Genomic DNA, 22,329 nt, shown 5'->3' on the forward strand with positions numbered 1-22,329 from the left:
CCAATTAGCTGGCTACCAAATGTTTGAATTGGTGCATTTGCGTATGATTAGTGTCTCTAGTTACCCTGTTTCCTTTGGTTAGGGATAAAATCGAACATTGCACCAGCAACATTGTCAACTATGGGGATTTGATCTTGAAGCATTCAGAAATAAGACCAGAGGACTATGACCGAAGCTCTGGCCCGGAATCTTTTGAACGCTTGAAAATCTGATGGTGAAACCTTGCCTCGCTCTCCTTAACAGGAGAACTGTGACCACTGCTCCGCTCTGTTGACTAAGCAGCAACAGCTGGATCAACTTTCAGGAACTGTTTTTGTGCTTCCAACTCTCAGGACACATGTGTGCTGCCTGACCTCTGCAACCAAGCAATATATCCTCTTTGCCAGAACTGTGGCTTAGTGAACTAACACAAACAAAACTAACAGTACCAAATAAAGCAATATAGGCTTGGTCTCAGGTTCCAATCCCAACAGATCCACTCAGCCGTTTATAATTCCATGGTTGATAAAATGAGTAACACTGAGTTGAGTAACAAAAACATTTGTTATCAGCACAAGATATCCCACTGGGGTAAATGTATGGCTCAATAAATGCACCATTCATGTTATGCAGTCTTGGCGTGGCACTAGCTTCTTCCGACCCCTTTACATGACATTCATCTGGGTTGAGGGATCCTGTTACAATTATCCCAGAGGGGGACCCTCTAGCGGCATGTACTGCTGAACATTCTTCAAACCACAACCTGTGACCCCTGGCTAGGGTCAGTATCGCTGAAACAATGACCTCAAGTTGCTGAGACTACGTTGCTTTACATGCAAGCCTGCAGAGGGTCCCTCCAGCCACAACTGGGCTCAATTTACCAGTGGTCGGAGTTTACTCTTCTAAAGGCTCCATGCTGCAGACAATGGTGTAGGAGCAACTGCTTATCTTGTATGTATGCACGTACATGACTTGTATAGAACAAACCTAGCTAGAAAGCAACCGAACACTGCACAATAAGGTAAATTAATATAGTGGGTGGAAATTAGGGTCATTTTGTAGTCTATGGTTGTCACTTGTCAGTGAAGGTTTCTGTGAATGGTTGTTCCATAGAATGGGAGCATAGCAGTGGTCTGGTAGTAGTCTTGTACTTCTTGGATTCCGGTCTGGTGATTCCTTCAATCCTGCTGTTTTGATGACCTCCCATCTTTTCAGGGAAGTATGATGGAGTCTTGCAAATCAGAGCAGCTTTGTAAGTGATCAGGCTGTCTTTGGGTTAATGCAAGCTTAGATAGAGAACTGTACTTCCTTGAAAGTGGGGCAAATGTGGTTGAATTTCTTCAGGTTACCCTGATGCACGCAGTTATATGCTGCACAGCTTTCAGCGGGGGCGCAGACTAATAGTTGGGACATCTACCAGGAGGGCTCAATTTACCAGTGGTCGGAGTTTACTCTTCTAAGGGCTCCATGCTGCAGACAATGGTGTAGGAGCAACTGCTTATCTTGTATGTATGCACGTACATGACTTGTATAGAACAAACCTAGCTACAAAGCAACCGAACACTGCACAATAAGGGAAATTAATATAGTGGGTGAAAATTAGGGTCATTTTGTAGTCTATGGTTGTCACCTGTCAGTGAAGGTTTCTGTGAATGGTAGTTCCAAAGAATGGGAGCATAGCAGTGGTCTGGTAGTAGTCTTGTACTTCTTGGATTCCGGTCTGGTGATTCCTTCAATCCTGGTGTTTTGATGTCCTCCCATCTTTTCAGGGAAGTATGATGGAGTCTTGCAAATCAGAGCTTTGTAAGTGATCAGGCTGTCTTTGGGTTAATGCAAGCTTAGATAGAGAACTGTACTTCCTTGAAAGTGGGGCAAATGTGGTTGAATTTCTTTAGGTTACCCTGATGCATGCAGTTATATGCTGCACAGCTTTCAGCGGGGGTGCAGACTAATATTTGGGACATCTACCAGGAGGGCGTTGCCACCATCCATTTGGGAGAGCACCAGGGTTTGGACCGCCAATCGGAAATCACAGGTGGGGGGTGAAGGGTTAGATTAGTCCGGTAGAGGAGTGCGAGCTGGTAACAATGCTGTTTGTAACTTCATGGTAATGTATTCTTTGAAGGAGAGGTTGCAATCGATAGTGAATATGAGGGGCTACTCTGCATTAAGGGTGAGTTGGAGGTAGATTGGGTGGTTGGGGGAAAGCTGCCAAGATCCACCCGAGTCAGCCAGTTTTGAACTCGGGTGAGTTGGTGGTGCCCAAGCAGATGATGTTTTGGTACAATTGAGTCATGTATGCAACTTTATATCCAGGCTTTAATGGTGGAGAGGCATCGTTTCAATTGATGCTAGTTGAAGCAGTTGACAATTGGATATCGCTGTAAGTCATCAGCATACTGGTGACTTATGTTGAACTTGGCCAGTGCCCCCCAGTGGCTCAATGTAGAGGTTAAATACTACAGAGGAGAGGATGAAGACTTGTGGCGCTCTGTAGGTCACTGGGCATGTTGGGATTTGCAGGTGCCCATTTGGACGATTTGAAGTCTGTTGGAGAGGCAGGAATCAACCCACTGAAGTACGGTGGTATTGAATCCAATGCGAGAGGAAAGGGTGTTGAGTAGCGCTAGTGGGTAGCCCGTCAAATGTGGCAAAGTCATCCCACATGACCAGGGGGGCATGAGCCATCTTGGTAGATAGTGGCGGTATTGCTGCAGTATCTAGGTCTGAAGCTGGACTGCTATTCTTGAAGTAGGTTGTATTAGTTTAAGCATTACGTCCTCAATGACCTTTCCAACGAAGAGTAGATGTAGTTTCCTAGGTCGTCCGGGTCTAGTGTGTGCTCCTTCACTAGGGACAGGATCTTGCCAGTTTTTAATGCATCAATAAAGATTATGTGCCAGAGTGAGGCAGTGATAGTGTGGAGGAGAGCAGCAAGAGCCTTTCCGGTGATGTTCTTTTTGGAGGCTGTAAGGAGGCTGGGATGACTTGTCCTCGTACAAGGTTGCTTAGAGTGATGGCAAGATGTTTACGTTTTTCCAGTGAAACAGCCTTCTTTGAAAGTTGTGTGGTAGTATGGCAGGGAAGTCGATGGTGGGTAAGGTATTACCAATGTGGTAGCTGACTATGTGCGTGTCTTCATTAAGTCATCTTTCCAGAGGTTCTTTGACACTGCTGGATGTGGTGACCTTGCCAGATGCCAAAGGGCTCCAATGTGGACTCCTAGCCATCCATTGAAAGCCACAACATCTCCTACAGGATCCCAATCTGAGCTATTCTGTGCAGGCTTAGCTTGGATCTTCTTTTAGGGGTCAAACGTACTCATCTGTGGGGCTTACATTTTTCTGTGGCTGTAGAACTCCTGTGTTGAGCTAGCCCACCCAGAACTGGACCATCTCTGCTATCACGCTGCAATCTGCCACTCTCAAGAGTAGAGAGGGAAACTCTGCAGCCACACTCGTCCTTAGTGCCCTAGTGCCCATCTTAAGCATCTCTTAATCTTAGAAGTACACTGTGTGGCCCTGAACACACAGAAAGGCTGAGGCAGAACCAAACTCTAGAATCAGAAGAGACCAACTATATGAAAGATATTAATTGCCCTTTCCTCAAGGGGGTTTGCGGGCCAGAGGCATTAAGGGGAGCCCTGCCGAGTAGGTGTCCAAGACCACCATGATGAAAAACCGCTACTACGATGGGGTCACCTGAGACTGCTTAAAGTTCAGGAGAAGCTCAACCTGCATAGTAGACAGCAGGTGTGGTGCAGTTGGGACAACAACAGAGCTGTAGTGGGGGCGTGAATGAGCCAACTGTTCAAGTAGGGAAACATTTGAACTTTTTCCTCACATGATATGCAGCTACCACAGCTACCAAGTTGCTGAAAACCCTTTGAGCAGAGGATAGTCTGACTGGCAGGATCTTAAACTGGAAATGCTCACCCACAAACCTAAGGTACTTCCACTGTGCGTGGTCCATTTGCACCAGCCAGTTGTTCGACTTCAACATATATAAGATGTGGCCCAAGGTGACCATCTTGAACATATCCATGCACCGGCACATGTTCAGAAGGCATAGATCCAAAATGGGACACAGAATGTAGAGTACCAGCCTCTCCCCCCTCTATCCAAGGAACCTGCACTATGGCCCACTAATTAAGAAGCTGCTGAACCTCCTCTGGCAGTAGGGCATCTTGAGAGAGGGTTGAGCAAAACAAAAAAGTCCAGAAGACATTGAATGAATGGGAGGCAATATCCTTGTGTGACAGCCTATAAGGCTCAGGTGTCTGAAGTGAAGTGTTGACGATTCACTGGGGTTTTGAACATGGATTCCCAGAGTGAAGGGGTGCAGAGGCTACGGCCCTCGCTGTGCTTTGCTGCCTCTACATTAGCAATGAAAAAGTGGTTTGCTTCAGGGCAACTCACTTCTGTTGTGACTGGCAAAGCAGGGAGGCTTAAAAAGAATAATCCCTGGAAGGAGAGGAGGCAGGTTGTTGGCCAGCTAACGCAAGAGATTAGGTGGTGCTTTGGGATTCTTAAACTTCTCCAAATAACAATCTGCCCTTTGATCGAAGAGGTTGTCCCCATCAAAGGGTATATCGAAGAGATTAGCTTCAGTGTCGAGGCAAAACAAGATATTTACATCCATGAGAGTCTGCAGATGACAATGCCTGCATCGATGGCTCTTGCCACACAGGTTGCCAAGTCTAGGGCAGACTGGAGAATCAGACGGACCACCTCCTTCCCATCATTAACAAGGGAAGTCAGATCTTTCAATTCTGGCAAAGAGGCTCTCTCCGCTGCTCAGAGACCTCAGACCATAAACAATACGTGCATTTAGCCAAGGCACAGGTGACATTCTTCAAGGCCAGGCCGACAGAAGCAAATACTGTTTAGGATAAAAGCTTCAAAATGACGGATTTAACTAGCTGGGGTGGGGTCGGAGGAAGGATGAGGAGGCATACATGTCCAACTTTGAGCCCACTGCAGAGGCTTGGGCTAACAGACTCACAGAAGAGAACAGAAAGCCAGGATCTGTGGGTGCCAGATGATGTTTCATAACAAGGTCACAATCCACAGACTGTGAGAAGGTTGGTTTTAACCAATCAGCCAAACCAGAGCAGCTACTGCCTGGTTAAAAAGGCAGAAAGGTCTTTTACAAGGAGCAATGGGTCCACAACATCCTTAAGATCAAACTGCACCACTGGCTCAACTGGCAACCTTAGCTATGGTCAATGGAAGAAAGCACGAAGCTTATATTAAAAGACCCACATGAAGTCTGGTTCACTTGGTCAGAAGCCAAATTGGTGAGGGCTGCCCTCTGGACTTCTAATTCCTCTAGGAAATCTGCAATCTCTCCCAGATCGATTAGTTCCAGCCCATAAGGGATGGGATCACCCTCAACATTGAAAACCTGGCCCAAATTAAAACAATATTGGACCCTGGACCCAGAGTAAATTCTTTGAGGTGTTGGCACCAAGGCTGAAGCTGTAGAAGTTGGTGTTGGGGATACTATGCCCAAAGCCGGGCTCAACCGGGCTTGTAGGAGAGCCGACAGGCATGCAGTTGTTGTCTGAAGAGGTGCCACTGCCAGTTTATTCAAACACAATGAGCCCTTGCTCTACCACAGGCACCAGGACTGAAGTAGTCTGGGTATTGCCAAAGATGTACAACATCTGTTGCCTAAATTCCACTGACTGATATGCTTTAGAAGACCAAGTGCAGAACAGATCCTTCAAAGGTAGTGATTCTCCAGAAGATTCTTAATCACCACTGCAAACAAGAGTGATGACTTCTTATTGGTGAAAAGCATGGTATTCAGAGTGTTTGCTGGGGGTGCAATACCTCTTGTGAGGCTGCTTTTGCTCATCTTCCTGTGAGCTGGAACCGTCCAGGTTTGTCTTCCTCTGAACATTGTTACATCCCAGGCCCTTTGAAGATCTCCTTGAAAGGGGGCTCCAGAGTAGGAGATCTGCATTGAGTGCACGTCCCGCTCTTGTGAAGGAAGTTGGACAATTTAGCAGTAGGCACGCAAGAGGCCATTCCATGCAAGGACTGGCATAATCAGCAGTTTTCCATATTGTGCACAGTCCACAGGCAGTGGAGACAAATCATGTGATTGTCAGTGACAGGCATCTACTTAGGGAAGTCCCTCCAGGACTTGAAGCTATGGACGTTCCTGAGTAACCCAGTGTGTGGAAAAAGGGAACTAAGGTTATGTATCAACAATGGTTCCATACATACTGCTGCAGACACCCTGTGCAGCGTCACTGGCGTGCATTAGTGTTCAATGGGGTCGACACAGAGCCACAAGGTGTCCCATGGAGGTGGAAAAAATGTCAGAAGACTAAGATACCTATACAAGATTAGGAATCGATTAGAAAGACCTTTTGACTTCTGCTGTCTATTGCTACACAGCAAACATTCAGGGCAGCACAGGCTTGAAATTCCTTTCTGGCATGTGATGTAGTGACAAAGATTTCCGCTGCTAGGAAAGGGGAAAACTTTAATAAAGGGAATATTTGCAAGATGGGAGACCAGCATGTACGGAGATGATCTATTTTCAAAGGTCACATTCATACAAAACATTAGGTAAAGTTTTTAACGCGTTTTACAAACCCATTTTCAAGATAAATGTGGTTTGGAAAATCAACATTTTCAGTGTTCAAACCTACGTTGCAATGCGCAATCACAAACATAACCTGTAGTGTCTATATTGCAAAACCTTGGAAATGGCAAGAGGGAGATGGTGGGACCCTGGCTATCCCGCTTTCCAGGGAATTCAGCAATGGTTTACGAGCAATCCTACAGTCCCAATGCACTGAATGGCCACCAACTTTTGAGGCATGTGGTAAATACTTTCAAAGTGGCAGGACTCTATGGCAGACTTTTTGTGAAGAAACTGACTGCGTGGAGCAGCCCTATGAGAATGCTGCCAGCATCCAATACATTTCCTTTACAATGCAGCAACTTTTACCTAGTGACCAGTGTTCTGAAAAGAGGTACAATCCCTTTGCAAACAGCATTACAAATGTGAATGCAAGCAGTGCAGTTGCTGTCAGACTTGGTTCACAGCCAGCTCCTTCACGAGTTTTGACATACTCCTTCCCGATAGCTACAAACCCAGAACCAGATCTCTCTCCCTCCCTCTCACCTTCCCCCTCTCCCTATCTCCCCCCTCCCCCACCCCGAGCACTGCCACCTACATTCTCCATCATCCAATCCATGAAGCGTGTGTCAGCTGAGGCTTTCGCCGCTATCTCTCCTTCTCTTGCACCTTTGGCTGACTCACACCCCGACACAAACCTCTCTAACCTTCATATCTCCATCTCCAATACTCTGGATGTCCTTGCCCCTGCCATGACGTTCCGCTTGAAGCCCAAATCCAAATGCAACTCTTGGTTCAAAATCTGCAGGGAGCTAGCCAATCCTGCTGCAGTCTCTACCTCTCCTATTCCCTCCCAATCACGCTGCACAGCCTTGGCTTCTAATTTCACCACAAACTCAGGACATCCTGTACACCCTCTCTTCCTCTACCTCTTCCTCCTCCTCCTCAACCACGCCCAGCACGTCTGAGGCCGTCTCTCCTCCTTTTCCCTGTTCACCCCCGACAATGTTTCTAGACAAGTTTAATCTATGAAAGTCTTGACAAAGCAGATTCTCCCCTGCTCATCCAAAACCATCAAGGACCACATTGACACCCTTGCTCCAACCTTGGCCGATTTCTGCAATCACTCCTTTGCCACTGGAACTTTCCCCTCCCCCTTCAAGAGCTCCCTTGAGCACCCCTTCTAAAGAATCCCTCAGCCGATTCTTCTTCTCCGGCTAACTATCACCCTATGTCCACCACTCCTTTCCTGAGCCAACTTACGGAAAAGCGGGGCATCTCCCAGCTTAATCTGCATACTGAATCTGTTGGCTGTCTCCACGGTCACCAGTCCGGCTTCAGAGCTGCCAGAAGCACGGAAACTGCTCTCCTAAACACTGTGAAGACCTGCTCTCCAATAATGACTCTAATCTCCCTTCTGTACTCATTGTCCTCAATCTATCCTCTGCTTTTGACACTGTCAACCATGTCATCCTGCTCAAATGCCTCTCTGGCAACCTGGTTATCATTCATCAGGCCCTGGCCTGGTTGACCTTTCCCACTGACTGACCCTCTCAGGTCCAACTGGGGTCTTTCCTCTCTTCTACCTCTCTCCCTCTACTTGTGGTATTCCCTAGGGGTCTAACCTTTTTCCATGGCTTTTAACCCAATACCTGGAACCTCTTGCCCACCACATTGCTACTTTCTGCTCCAATTGTCAGTGTTACGTGGATGACACCCAGCTCTCTTTCAGGCTCCCCTCAGCCATCTCTGCTCCTTCTCCCATACCAGACTGTCTGGTGCAATTCTGGAATGGTGTGCCGCCAATGATCTCTGCCTTAATGCCAGTAAGACTGAGATCCTCCTCACTGGGACACGTGCTACCTCCTTTCTTCTCTCTCTCTCTCTGGCCGTCCACTCTGGGCCCTCTTCCTGCTCCTTCTGTGAGGTTAAGAACCTTGGTGCCATCTTCAACTCCACACTCTCCTTCTCTCCTCACATCTCTGACGTCTCTAAGAAATCAAACTATCAGCTTCACATTCTCACTGTCTCCAAAGATCTGGTCCTCTGTAGGCAGGACTAATGCAACAGCTTCTTTCTAAATCTGCCTGCCTCTGCTCTTCGACCTTCACCACTTATCCAGAACAGGACTGCAAGACTTGTCCTCGGTCTCAACCCAGGGATTATATCCCTCCAGCTTTGAAAATTCTTCACTGGCTCCCCGTGGCTGCAAGGATCAAGTTCAAGACCCTCTGCATTGTCCACAAGGCTTTCTGGGGCCTGGAACCGCTCTACCTCCAACATTCTCTTCCAAAACATCTTCCTTCTTGAGCTCTCGGCTCATCCACCTCCAACTCTCTGAGGGTCAGACGCTTCTCCAAGCAGAGAGCTGGGGGCAGATTTCTCTCCTCAACTGGGATGTCCCTCTGGAACAACCTCCCTGCCTCTCTCAAACTTTAGCAGAACACCTCTGGTTCCGGAGGCAACACAAGACCTTCCTTTTCTCTTCCGCTTGCTCTCTTCCTCTCCCCTGCTGCTGATGTACCCGACTGCTCCGCGCACTGGTCACCTGGTTCTCCTCTGAACTCTGGGCCGAGGCTCCTGCATGTCCAGTTGCCCTTGCACTGCCACTGGGCTGCCCCAGCACTTAAGGGTCTGTATCTTCAACCCTGCAGTCCTTTCTCTCTGCACTTATGAGCCCCCTGCTGGCTGCACTTATTGAGTTACCTGCACTTCTCCCTTGCCCCCCCTTCCCTGCACTTGCACGATCTGAATGACACGAGGCCTAGTAAGATCGTTGTTTTGCCCTCCCTTCGGTTCGCCTTCCTTTTCTTGTCGCACCTAGAAACACTTGTGTACAGGCATGCTATAAATGCCATATCATATCATGGGCACATGTAGACTCCATCTCAAATATTTAAGCGTGTCCCGTGCACACCATATGGGCCACAACTCCTTTGACCTGAGCACGGTACATCTGGTGTAGGGCAAGGTACTGATTGGGATGGAGCCCGTTTGCAATGTCGCCAGTTTGTACCTGCCATTACATAATCCAAAAATATTCTTGGCACGAATATGAGGCATACTGTAAAATTGATTAACCACACACAGATGTGCAATTAAAGTGGTTGGTCGACACTAGGATATGGACATCACTGTGCTCTGCATTTCATACTAATGAGGACTTTGACTGCCATTTAAGCAGGTAACTGAACAGCAGGTACGTTTTCAGCCAATGTTTCTTACACATTTCCAGTAAAAATGAAAAAGTTACCTTCTGCTGGATCAAGGTGGTTTCGTCTTTGCAAAGTGAACACAATTGAGTTGTTGCAATTGCTGCTGGCAGGTCCTAAATCAGTTTTGCAAGATAAAAAGGAGAGTGAAACCAAGGAAAATGAGAAGACATTCTTCATAAACAAAGACATACATAAGCATAGTTATAATAGAAAATTGACTCTTTAGCATAAACCCATAAACACTGACTGAATGTTTATGCTTCGTCTGCACCACCTCCTCTTCCATGGGGTGACTCAGGTAAAAACATGCATCTGCAGCACTCTGCAATCTTAAAGCACTTTTACTCCCGTCACTCTGGTCTTCTGCCAAGGCAAAGGGAAAGGGAAAGGGTTTGGTCTCCTGTGCAAGTCACCAGTACAGTAATCCCCCCAGTACTTATCTGCTAGCCATCCAAATTCCTCCAAACTCCTGACACCCACAACAATTCCCTCTTTACAAACCCCAGACAAAACTGGTTAGTTCTTAAATTAACTTCACAATCCCACGTCTCCTGCCCTCTATCCCTCCCTCTTCTTGGTTCTGGGGAATTTCAGTCTAAGATTTCACCACCCTAGTTCAACTGGTCACAGGACAGAATACAACATTGACCACCACTTATGGTCTCCTACTTCCACTGAAATCAACATTATCTCGCTAGTGAACTTGTGACTCTGCAAACTCGGTTAACATATCAATGGCCGGTGCCTGCGATTCTGAGCTTTTGAGCCCATTGACAGCTGACGACTTCACTACGTTAGCATCTTCAGGTTGTCTGGAGTGCGTTGAGTGCCGTGATTAGTTAAATACAATATGAGAACAACAACAATGCCACCAAAGGGTCCTACGACTAAAGATGTGCTGTTTTCAAATGTTGAAAAATGCAGAAAAGCCAAATCATGAACATCAGATATAAGGAATGTTTGTAACATCAGGAGCTCTGAAAGGGGATCGATGGCCATGAATGCAATCCAGGTGAATTCACAAATGCAGACAAATATAGAACCTAATTTACCCCTGAAAGATTTCACCGAGATATCCGACTCTCCCGGCAGTTGACAAGACCAGTGTGAAATTATGATTTGCTCTATACTAAATACAAAAGAGTCTAGTTAACGCCCCATAACCATTGTTAACACGCCTGGCTCTACAGCATTACTTTCCTCCTATTTAAACTCTGTTGTAACCCAAGTCCATGCCATAGATCATTTCATTATCAATTGTAGAATGTAAGATATGTATTTGAGATCCAGCTCGACTCTACCCGTTTCTAATTTAGTTTCTGAACCTGCCATTGGTTTGAACCAACTAATTGAAGGCTTAGACGAAGAGGCTCCTCCTGTTCATAACACTCCTGTAGATCAGGTTGCCACTGAGGTACTTTTAGTACCAGACACCCAAACTGAGAACCTTCAGAATATCAATCCGCCTCTTAGGCAGCTTGATCTCTCCCAGTCTTGTTCTTATTATTGATTTGTTGTGTTTAGTTCGTTTAACAAATTTTTACAACAATTTCTTTCATATATATTCTTTGCAATAATGTCTTTCATTTGCATTTTCCTTCTTACAATATTTCTTGCTATATCGTATGTTCCGTTTAAAAAAATAAAAATCCTATTTAAAATTCATACACAAAAAGTTTGACCTATTCCATCAAAAGAGGCAGTTGATGTTGCTAATTCTCATATTGTCAAAATCAGTTTGTCGTGTTTCCAACATATAAACAGTGTACATCAAATTCATTGAAATAAAACAACGTCTTCAGATCTTAATCTTAGAACATTAGTGCAAAGTTGTACATTTGTACTAGTTTGTTATATGTCTATTGATTACGGCTCATCATCGTTTGCTTTTCTGTTTACCTAGGATTTAGTCTTGCTATACACTCAAGAGTTTCAACATGGCTATTTACATTCTTCTTTCGCAAATGCAATCATACATAATCTACACATATTTCTAGCAAGATTTTTCCATTTATCTTTCTCCATTGATACTCATGGAACCACACTTAAGAATTTGAGCTCAATGAGCCGCTGTGCACAACTAGCTTTTGCTGTAATGCTGCGTCAATGATACGCAGTAACCTTACCAATCACTGCCATCAGCGGAACTACTCACCCTCAAACTACACACAACGCACACAAGCACTATCACCATCCACCTCATTTACAGACCGCCAGGCCCTATACTATCCTTTAATGACGACATAGCCCTTTTACTCTCTGACAATATCAAACCTAATTCTCGACTACTCATCCTAGGAGACTTTAATCTAGGTCTCAATGATGAGAAAGATGACAAAGCTCACACTGTCGCCAACACAATTTCAGAATTAGGACTCACCCACCATATCACACAACCCACACACAACAAAGGCCGCATCCTTGACTGGATAGCTGACCTCAACTGCAACACTACCATCCTTTCCAACACTCCATGCGCTTGGACTGATCACCACCTTATTACCTTCACCATCAACAAAGGCACTCAAACACCAGGGCCTTCCTCCAATGCCCCACCCACACTCACAAGAAACAACAAAAATATCACACTAGAGAAACTCCTCCCGTTACTCCAACCCATCATCGAATTCTCACCCACCATGACCAACCCTACTGAACTAGTAGAGTTATACAACACAACTATCCTTAAGGCCATAAACACCATAGCACCACTCAAGCTTCGGAAAGCCAAACCACGAACACACCTCAATTCTTGGTTCACCCCCAAACTAAAAACACTCCGCAAATCCAAAAGACTAGCTGAATTAGCATGGAAACAGTCACCATCCACTATTAATAAGACATCTTACGCACTGGCATCGAACATCTATAAATCAGCCATCATCCAGTCTAAAAAAAACATGTACAATGAAAGAATCAGCAACGCCAAATCTAATACCAAAGAGCTATTCAATATCCTGAGAGAACTCGAATCACCCTCCCCCACTCCAGACACTTGTAACAAAGACATCCACTGGTGCACGAGCATCCAGGAAGCACTCCTAGGCAAAATTGCCACACTAAAAGCCAAAATCCTGACAAAGAAAGAAAGCCTCACCCTCACTGATAACATCACCCCCTCTACACACACCCACACCACCCCCCAAAATGATGACAATAACCTCTTTGAGTTTTCCACCATAACCATCAAAGAGGTTGAAGAAATAATCTACTCTCTTAAACCGTCCAAATGCCAAGGCGATACCTGCCCAGCCCCAGTCATTAAAGATGCAGCCAAACAACTTGCTCCCTTCATCACTTCCCTCATCAACTCATCTTTCACCTCCAACATAGTGCCCAACAACCTCAAGGACTCCTGGGTTCTTCCTTTACTTAAGAAGCCCACCCTTGACCCTAATGTCCCCACCAACTACAGACCCATTACGACCGTACCCTTCCTACTAAAAATCCTTGACAGAGCTGCCTATCTTCAGATACAGAACCACCTTGAGAAAAATAACTTACTAGGACTCAGACAATCAGGATTCCGCCCCAAACACGGCACTGAGACCGCCCTGATTGACCTTAAGATACAGATGGACAACATTAAAGACAATGGTAAACTAGCCATCCTTCTCCTTCTTGACTTCCATCCTTCTCCTTCTTGACTTATCGGCCGCCTTCGACCTGGTCAACCACGACATCCTCTGCAAACATCTATCCCCAGCAGCCAAATTTTCAGATAACGCCAACGCATGGATCCATTCCTTCCTTAACAACAGATCCATGAGAGTCTACGCACCCACAGCCTCTGCCATCCCAGCCCCAGTCACTTGCGGTGTCCCCCAGGGCTCCTGCGTCTCCCCCACTCTATATAATGTGTTAATGTGTTCACGAAACCCCTCTTTGACATATTGGACCGCTTGGGTGTCATCTACACCAACTACGCAGATGACACCCAAATACTGATCCCTTTAACAGGCGACTACTCCACCGACCTCACTGCTCTCAACAACATTTATTCCATTATCCAAGAATGGATGGCCAAGCATGGCCTATGCCTCAATGACGACAAGACCGAACTTCTTCTCCTAGGTTCCCAACCCAGACTTAATAAACTCGACAAACTCTATCAAGCATTCTCTATAGACGGCAATAACATCATCGTCTCTAACAGCGTCAAAACCCTAGGAATCTACCTCGACTCCTCCCTCACACTGACAAGACAGATCAATTCCATATCATCAGCCACTGCTTACACCTGTAAACTCATCAATGCCAGCAGACCTTACCTCTCACCATCCAACTGCATCACCTTAGCCAGAGCGCTAGTCCTTTCCAAAGTTGACTACTGCAATGCGTTATACTTAGGAACCAGTCAGAAAAACATCAACAAACTACAAGTCATACAAAACAACGCCTTGCGAGCAGCCCTGAACATACCCAAACATGAACACATTTCGGACGCCAGACGCACCTGCCATTGGCTATCCATACCACAAAGAATTGAATATAAAACCATCTCACTCACACACAAATGCCTAGCTAACCAAGCACCCAGATACCTATCCGACAATCTCAATCACCACACCCCAGCGCGCCCTACCAGATCAGCTCAAACACATTGCTTAAATATCCCAAGATTTAAGCTCCAAAAAGCAGGTGGCTCCAGCTTCCCCGTGCTTGCCTCCAAACTTTGGAATTCACTTCCACTCGAGCTGAGATCAGAACCTTCCTTTCACAGATTTAGACACAACACCAAAATTTGGCTTCTATCCAAAGAAACGTAAACTGCCTAGCCCTACCTTACTAGCATGCACCAAGACTGTAAATTTGTAAATATGTAATCGGTTTGTACATTTCTGTTGTATTATTCTTGTTGTATTCATCGCAAGCGCCTGGATGCCCTAGGGCCAGGTGGCGCTATACAAATAATAAACTAAACTAAACTAAACTAATGCCAGGATCAGCGTTACATTTGTGGCCCACATGCAACAAATCCACAACCATTCTCTCCCATTCTCCCATCTAGCGTAGAGCTGACATTAATCTCTCCAAATATGGAGTTACGCTGTGTATCGAAGTACTTACAATATATTGTAAGGTGTTTTAATGTTTCCTTAGTCGCAAAGTTTTCACAGAACCAGCATCCACCAGGGGTCACCCCTTTGGGTTCTTTGCACCAATAGTGTGTTTTTCATAGGTGGGAAACTGATTTAATTTAAAGGGTAAATATACATCACGGTCCAATTTGCCCGGGATCGATCTAGGATTGTACTTGGTGATGAACTGTGCAATTTCCGTGTACAATTTGAACTTTGGGAGGGTCTCAATAGTGGTTATCCAGTCATATTCATGTATATTTTTTTTTACATAAGTTGGACACAATTGAAGATCATTGGTTGTCACATTGATGGTATCCAAAAGGCTTAGCATTTCCTCATGATATTTTTTGATGGATTTGGGATGTTTTTCTGCCATCATATTGGCTATATTTTCATATAGGGAATTTTGTGGAGGATCAAGCATTTTGGCAAAGTTATTGAGACACCTCCAGTCGAGACGGGCAGAGAGTGATATTTGTCCAAGCTCATGTCGCAACACTGCGCCAGGAATGGAATTAGAGAGCCTCAATGTTTTTTTCCAAATCAAGGCTTGAGCCTGATTTAGATCAGGACCAGTTTTTAACAGACACATGTCCAAACCATTTAGCACTACAGCTTCCACTTTTAAAGTGTAGTATTAAAATAGTGGAGTCAAGAGTACTCGCAGTATCTGTTAAATATAATTTTCATTTGCGAGTATAATGGTTTGATTTTATCTTGAACCATAGATTTCCACATATTTTTAGAGCACAATGTTAGCTAGATTCTAGCCAAGATATTTAACTGAGGGGGTTCGTTCTATTCGCGATCCATCCAACGACCATTTATATACAACACATTTTTTCCTTAAATTGTTGAATATAATTATGTTAGATTTTGCTGCATTTGCCTTCAGGTTATGTGAATGTGCATATGATGCGAATAGTTCTAATTTTGTTTGCAGATAGAATGGTGTTAAATCAAATAAAATATTGTCCGCAAACTCCAACCACTGTATTTCCAAGCTCCCAAGCCGTGCGGGATAGACTGCTTTCCCCTGCCATATGTTGTCCATGTCACACAAATAGGCGTTAAACAGTGTCGATGCTAAATTGCATCCCTGTCGGACACCAATATGGGTTGCAGTTGCCTAGGTCAGAGTTCCTTGTTTGTTGATGCAAATTCGTAGATGGGTGTTTTCACGCAGTAGAACCAGCATGTGTAGGAGAATGGAGTCAAACCCCATGTCTTCTAATTTGGACCATAGCAAGGAACGTATGATTGTGTCGAAGGCAGACGTTAGGTCCAGAGATGCCTTATAAATCGGGCTGCATTTGCCGTTTTTTGATTTTACCAACAGATGTGCTAGAATAGTGGCGTTCAATGGGGTGCCCATTGCGCAGCGAAATCCCACTTGAAATCTTGATAGCATATTTATGTGTTTCATGTGGAGTTCCAGTTCTTTAAGAATAAGAATGGAAAATAACTTCTCTGATGTGTCTAGTAGAGCAATAGCTCTATAGCTCGCTGGATCTTCACGCCTGCCTTTTTTCCATATAGGAACCACTATGGCGGTGTTCCATGATGTAGGAATTTTTGGGAATTTTAAGATGTTGTCGTATTTTATTGTGCATATCCGAGCCCAAAAACTGGGATCTTGTTTCATTACACAAGCGGGAATCCCATCTGGTTCTGGGGCTTTTGAGTATTTCAATTTTTCGATCGCCCATTCTATTTCTTTTTCTGACCAAGGACAAACTGAGGCTGTTGGTAAGATTACATAGCAAGGGTTTTTGTTACAGAACCTAGAAGGGAGTTGGTATTTGTTATATATAAAGGTGGTCGAGGTTATCGCCGATATCGGAGATTCCAGAACTTCAGTTCTTTTATCCGCACCACTACGGAGCATGGCCCATATTGACCTCCTGTTATTTGTACAAAAATAGGATACCATATTTTGATTGTCTTTAATTTTAAGGCTGTTTGATTTTACGACATGTATTGGTGTACATATTGCAGATTTTTCTTTTCAGTTTTAGATATTCTACAATGTTGGGGCAGATTTTCTTTAGTTTACGTATGTGTCTGTTTTGATGCATTTTAATTTGTGTATCTCGCTATTACGGGGTGAGCATTCATTAATGCCCCGTCTATGAGCAGATCCGCCTAGTCACAGCAGCATGTCTGCAATTCTCAGTAAAATGCTTCTCTATACTCTTAGTGTCACTTTGATCCTGAGGTGTTGGTCCTAGCAATGGAATTGCTGCTTTAATCATTTTATTTACTTTTCGACATAGGTTATCCTTCCATCTTATAGAGATGGCAGGGCGCTCAATCTCTACTTGTGATAGCGCAGGATCCTTGGGTAATACTGATACCTTCATCCTAATGGTTGTACCAATGATTACATGGTTCCCCAAATGTACATCCATGCTGAATATAGGGGATGCTAGAGGAGCCAGGGTCTGTGAAGCAGCCAAGTAATCCATTCTGGAGTGCATCTTATCTCTCTGCCACGTATAGGTTAATGCAGTGGAACCAAATTCTATAAGATGTATGTCCCAACTTTCCAAAAAGTATTTCCAGCTTTCATTGTTCGCTTGCAGTTGGTGAGTGGACGGAGCAGATCTTGTATTCTTAAATGCATGCCCAATACAACATGCATTAAAGTCTCCTCCTAGAATTATATAATTTGAGGAGTGACGGGAGTGTATCTCCTCCAGAGTTGAATTTAGCTGGTTCAGCATGAGATCCAAAGGCATTTTCGAAGGGTTCCAGTATATATCGAAATTATAAAGAATGGTGTTAGGGATTCATCAAGCAGCGGAAATTCAACTACTAGAATGTTATCTGTCCCCTGTACCATCTTTGAACTCATGTTTAAACTGTTGTTAAGGCAAATTGCAAGCCCTCCGTAAGGACGCCCTCCCCTGCCAATCTCGGCCTTCGTTGAACACGTGGTAAAGCCATTTATTGTGAAATCCTGTGTATTCATAGTTTCCTGTTCTATGATTATGGACGTTTGATCGTGTGAGGGAAAGTTGTGTTGCCATGTGTTGAGATTTTTGAATCCACATGAGTTCCAGGATAAAATAGATAGATCATGATTACTATGAGGAGTTAGGTGTTAGTTTTACTTCATTTAAGGTTTTTGCCAGCGGAATTAGCCATGACCAATCCTTAATTGCTGCAGTTAAATTAGCAAGTTGAGAAAGTGCAGATATTTCTGTGTCCTTGAGGCTTGGTTTGTTCCAAGATGTTCCTCATTGGTGGAGTATTTGGGAGGTTGAAATTGTAAAAAATGTATGGCCGCATCATGAGATTCAAATTGGAAGAGTTCAAACCCCAATAGCTCAAAATCCATGCAGTGTTCACGCAGCAGCTTCGTGATTATTAGAGAGTGGGTCTTACATACCATTCTGTTATTGGAATTGTGAAGTTGGACCCATTCAATATCCTCTGATTTCAGATTTCTTAAGGATGGGATAAGGTTGAAGATTTGCAGTAAATAGGACCGGTTAATCAGTTTCTTGCCATTTACATCTTCATCACTTTGCCAGCCCATTATATTCACCATTTCCCTATCCATCTCATTGGTAGCATTAGAGGGTGTTTCCATGTGAGGAGCTATGACCTTCACCTGTTCGTGCCCTCCATCAATAGTAGATGGTGATTTGGGATTTAGGCTGTCACTCACTGCCTGGTTAGATTTTTGTTCTTTTTTTCTATGCCAGAAGTAGAGCATGCAACGTATTCAGAATCCTTCATTATTGAAGGAGCTTTGTTGGATTTCAGTTTCATATCAGACTTTGCTTTTGGATTGTTGTTTGAGGATTTAATACCTCCTTTAGAGGGAAGAAGGAAGTAAGTTGTGATTGTTTAGATGGTTTGGGCTCGGCTGGCAATGTAACTGCAGTGAGAATTTGAGAGGACACTTTGTTCTCCCCATTGTTGGATAATACTGCGAACTTTGTCATTTCCATACTAGTCACCTGAATTGCATTTTTTACTTTGTTTTTTTTTCTTTGCACTCTTTGTTTCATTTCCCTCCCCATTTCTATTTATCAATTTTGTTTTTTCTATCTGGAGCGCTTTTTTGCTTTCATCGTCTAGCTGATCTAGATCAAGGGTGCCCTCTTCCACTGGGTTGTCTTCCAGGGTATCTTCTGTCTGCTTGCCTTTCTTATCAGCAAGGCAGAGGATCCCCGACTCTGTTGTTCCGGTCACCTTCACCTCTTTTTTGGGACCGTAAATTTCTCTTTAACTGTCGCGTATGCATTCGTTTTTGTCTGCGAGACATGTAAGGGCACGAAGTGAATCCCTTATTGCTCATAGGCAAGGATGAGGGTATCCTACTGGTTAGTTTTTCCTCACTTTCTCCTTCTTTATCCTTCTCAATTATCTCAACTAGGACAGGACTGTCACTAGTTGCTCCATAGACAGGTTGATTATGGAGTCGAGAAAGTACGGAGCAAGTAGATATGAGGTGGTATTCTGCTTGTTATCTGAGTTAGCATTGATTCAAGCATGTCTAGTTTTGTATTGATTGTGTCAATGGCTATATGTGTGCCACTAGAAGCCTCAGCTTGTGTGCTTCTTGTTGACATCGGCTTTTTGTCCAACACTTTGGCCTATGATCTCGAAGAGGTTGGTTTGTGCAGTTCTGGAGTGCACTAAAAGCTCTTCAGTTTGTGTGGCTTCTGATTTAACACAGTCTTTCTCTTCTGCGGATAATTTGATTGCATTTAATTCGCCTGCTTTCTTATTTCCCATTAGATACCCCTCTATTTTGCTTATTTTAATGAGGGTTTCTTTGGATGTCTGTTTTAATTCTCTGATTTCTAAGTGTGTAAGCTCATGCCCCTTGTCTAGTAAATTAAAAATCCCCATTATTACAGCATGCTCTAGCTCCTTCAGCTGTGACTTGGTTTGCCTCATAGTTTTGTAGATCATTGCTGTTGATAGGCAAGAATGTACTCAATGAGGCTAAATCAGGATCATAGGATCCCACCAGGGGGATTTGGGAGCGGTCTGTGTCTACACATCTTGCTCTTGCTCCGAAAAAATGTACTTCCTCAATAGCTCCATGTCTGGGGTTGACAGGAGTAGATGGCCCCAACGACATGTAAACCCGTTTTCCAAACTCAGCCATTATGGTGGGGGCTAGCATTGAGTCATCAGAGATACCCTGGTTGAGCATTGCACCTGGCCCAATGACTGATGGTATCAAATGTTGGTCTTCTCGTATACTCAAGAAGCTAAGTTGGACGGAATGTTCCCCATCATAAGTTTATTTCAAAGGGAAGGGGACTATTCCTTGTGGGTACGTACTCGGTGTGTAATATGTACTTTCAATGTCCCATTAAACTGTGTGATTGTTTCCTCATTATTTTCATACCGATGTTTGGTGCATTGGGGTTTGCAGCATCAATGGCAAGGGCAGATTTTGATGGTTTTTCACACCCCTTCCTGCTTCTTAGCCCACTGGCCATGGTTCCTTGCAAACTCAGATGTAGCAGTGAAATGGGTCACTAGCTATACTGTCCTTGCAACGTACTCCCGTCACATATTTTTCAGTATGGACCTAAAGTGTCAACAATCACTGTTTGGAGATCACCAAAGTGCAACATACATACCAAGGGCTCACCATGCAATAGTGATAGCGTACCTGTCAGGCTAGATAGAAAGAACACTTTCAAAGGGCAGACATGAAATAGGCTGGGCACCACCTCACCACCCGAACAGCCCAAACAGCACTTCCAGGCACTTCCGGGCACTTCCGGGGTGCACATCTCCCAATCTCCTATACTATGTGGGAACTCTTTGGATTAATCTTGTTCTTCAGCCTCATATGCCAATCACACTCCTAGGAGGCCGATGAATCTTAAAACTGACCCCACTCCATTAGCTCTGGGTACTTTATCAGCCATGAACCCAGCCCTAATTTCGTTGGCCAAACTATATGAAGTACTGGATAATAAATTGACTTGTCAAACTGATTTGATAAATAAGCTTTATCGGCTTATGTCTGACCAGATCAACGAATTACACAATAACCCTCTAGAAATAAAAACGTGCTCTCCCCTTTCTACCTTACCAAATTCTCCATTAAAGAACAGAATGCCCTATACTTCAATCCATGAAGTTATTCATGTTGACTCCTTAAATGTTGAACCAACTAATTATATTGTTTAGGTAGAACACAAACCTACTCAAATTGATACAAAGGTTTCAAAACCTACTTGTGACATTTTTGCAACAGAATATAAAAAAAAAGCATTTAAAACCTATACAAGAGAAAAAATAAAAATCTAAATCAAAAATTGCCACCTAAGGGAACTCAAAATGGCTCCAGGAAATGTATTTGAATTTTAAAATCTCCAGATAATCTCTGCTTTCAATCGAATATAAGATTAAGGGAAAAAAACAAGAGATTAGTCAAATCAAAAAGAGGTGTAAAACGATCGGCACCTCTAGTTGAAGAGACGCTCAGAGTCGGATCATGAAGTCTGACCCCTTAGATGACCTCATTGAGGCAGCTGAGAGATTAGACCAACTCGAAATCACGAATAGTGAATCTCTCCAGATGCAAAATTCCATGGTTAACCAACCTCAAATTCAATATCGATTTAATAACGAACACCAAGAGATGAATCCTCAAATTATGGAAACCTAAATCCTGCTTCACCACTTTGGAGCAAAGGAAAGAAATAGAAATTGTCAACCCGCAGTTGCATTGAAGACATCCCATGTAGACTACTCAAATTTGCATCATACTGTTAATACACCAATAATTCCATTGGGTTTAAATCCGGTAACAAATGTAATAAAGTCTACCTCGGCCTGATCAAACCCAGTTATTAACACAAAAAACGATCACACGTTGATCTTACAATGTAGGCCTAATCCATGCCCCCCAATATGTCTTGAACAGATCAAGAATTCTTAATGTCATCAGTTATGTTGACATTTTAGAAGACATTCAATCCTATGACATCATAAATAGTTTCTATACGAGCCTGGTAAAACCATGGATTCAATCAGGTGGTATACAGACTATGTCATGGCAAGCAAGAGCTCAGTTATATCATTTAGGTTTTCTACTAACTCAAGATTACACCCAACTGCAGATAACTGACAAATATCACGTTGAATTAACTTATCAACACAGAAACAGTCAAAATCAAAACCAATAAGTTGAATCAGAATCTATTCATAATACCCCACTAACAGTTACTTGCTCCCAACGGTCGTTTGAAGAGCCTCGTCAGGTTAATCCAACAGCCATTCAATATTGGTCAAAAGGGACCTGCCAATTTTATGCCAGGTCACCAAAGATAACAACCCACCAAACCGGACCAACGATTGTACAGCTTAGCTTCATGCAATACTAGAGGGTTTAAACACCTTTTTAATACGACCGATAATCTCAATTCCTTCGACATCGTCATGTTGCAAGAAACTTGGCTTTT

General features: G+C 43.9%; 1 protein-coding gene across 6 annotated transcripts in view; it reads right to left on the reverse strand.

The window, feature by feature from the left end:
• Window positions 1-22,329, reverse strand: part of RUFY3 (RUN and FYVE domain containing 3) — a 735,957-nt gene that overhangs the window by 55,074 nt on the left and 658,554 nt on the right. For all 6 annotated transcript variants that reach the window (XM_069626287.1, XM_069626282.1, XM_069626286.1 and 3 more), the window contains one exon: window positions 9,833-9,907. In XM_069626287.1, the coding sequence (XP_069482388.1) occupies window positions 9,833-9,907 (75 nt within the window). The remainder of the gene's footprint in view (window positions 1-9,832; window positions 9,908-22,329) is intronic.

Source organism: Ambystoma mexicanum, chromosome 6p, assembly GCF_040938575.1.
Source record: "Ambystoma mexicanum isolate Mex_15411 chromosome 6p, UKY_AmexF1_1, whole genome shotgun sequence".
Classification (NCBI taxonomy): Eukaryota; Metazoa; Chordata; class Amphibia; order Caudata; family Ambystomatidae; genus Ambystoma; species Ambystoma mexicanum.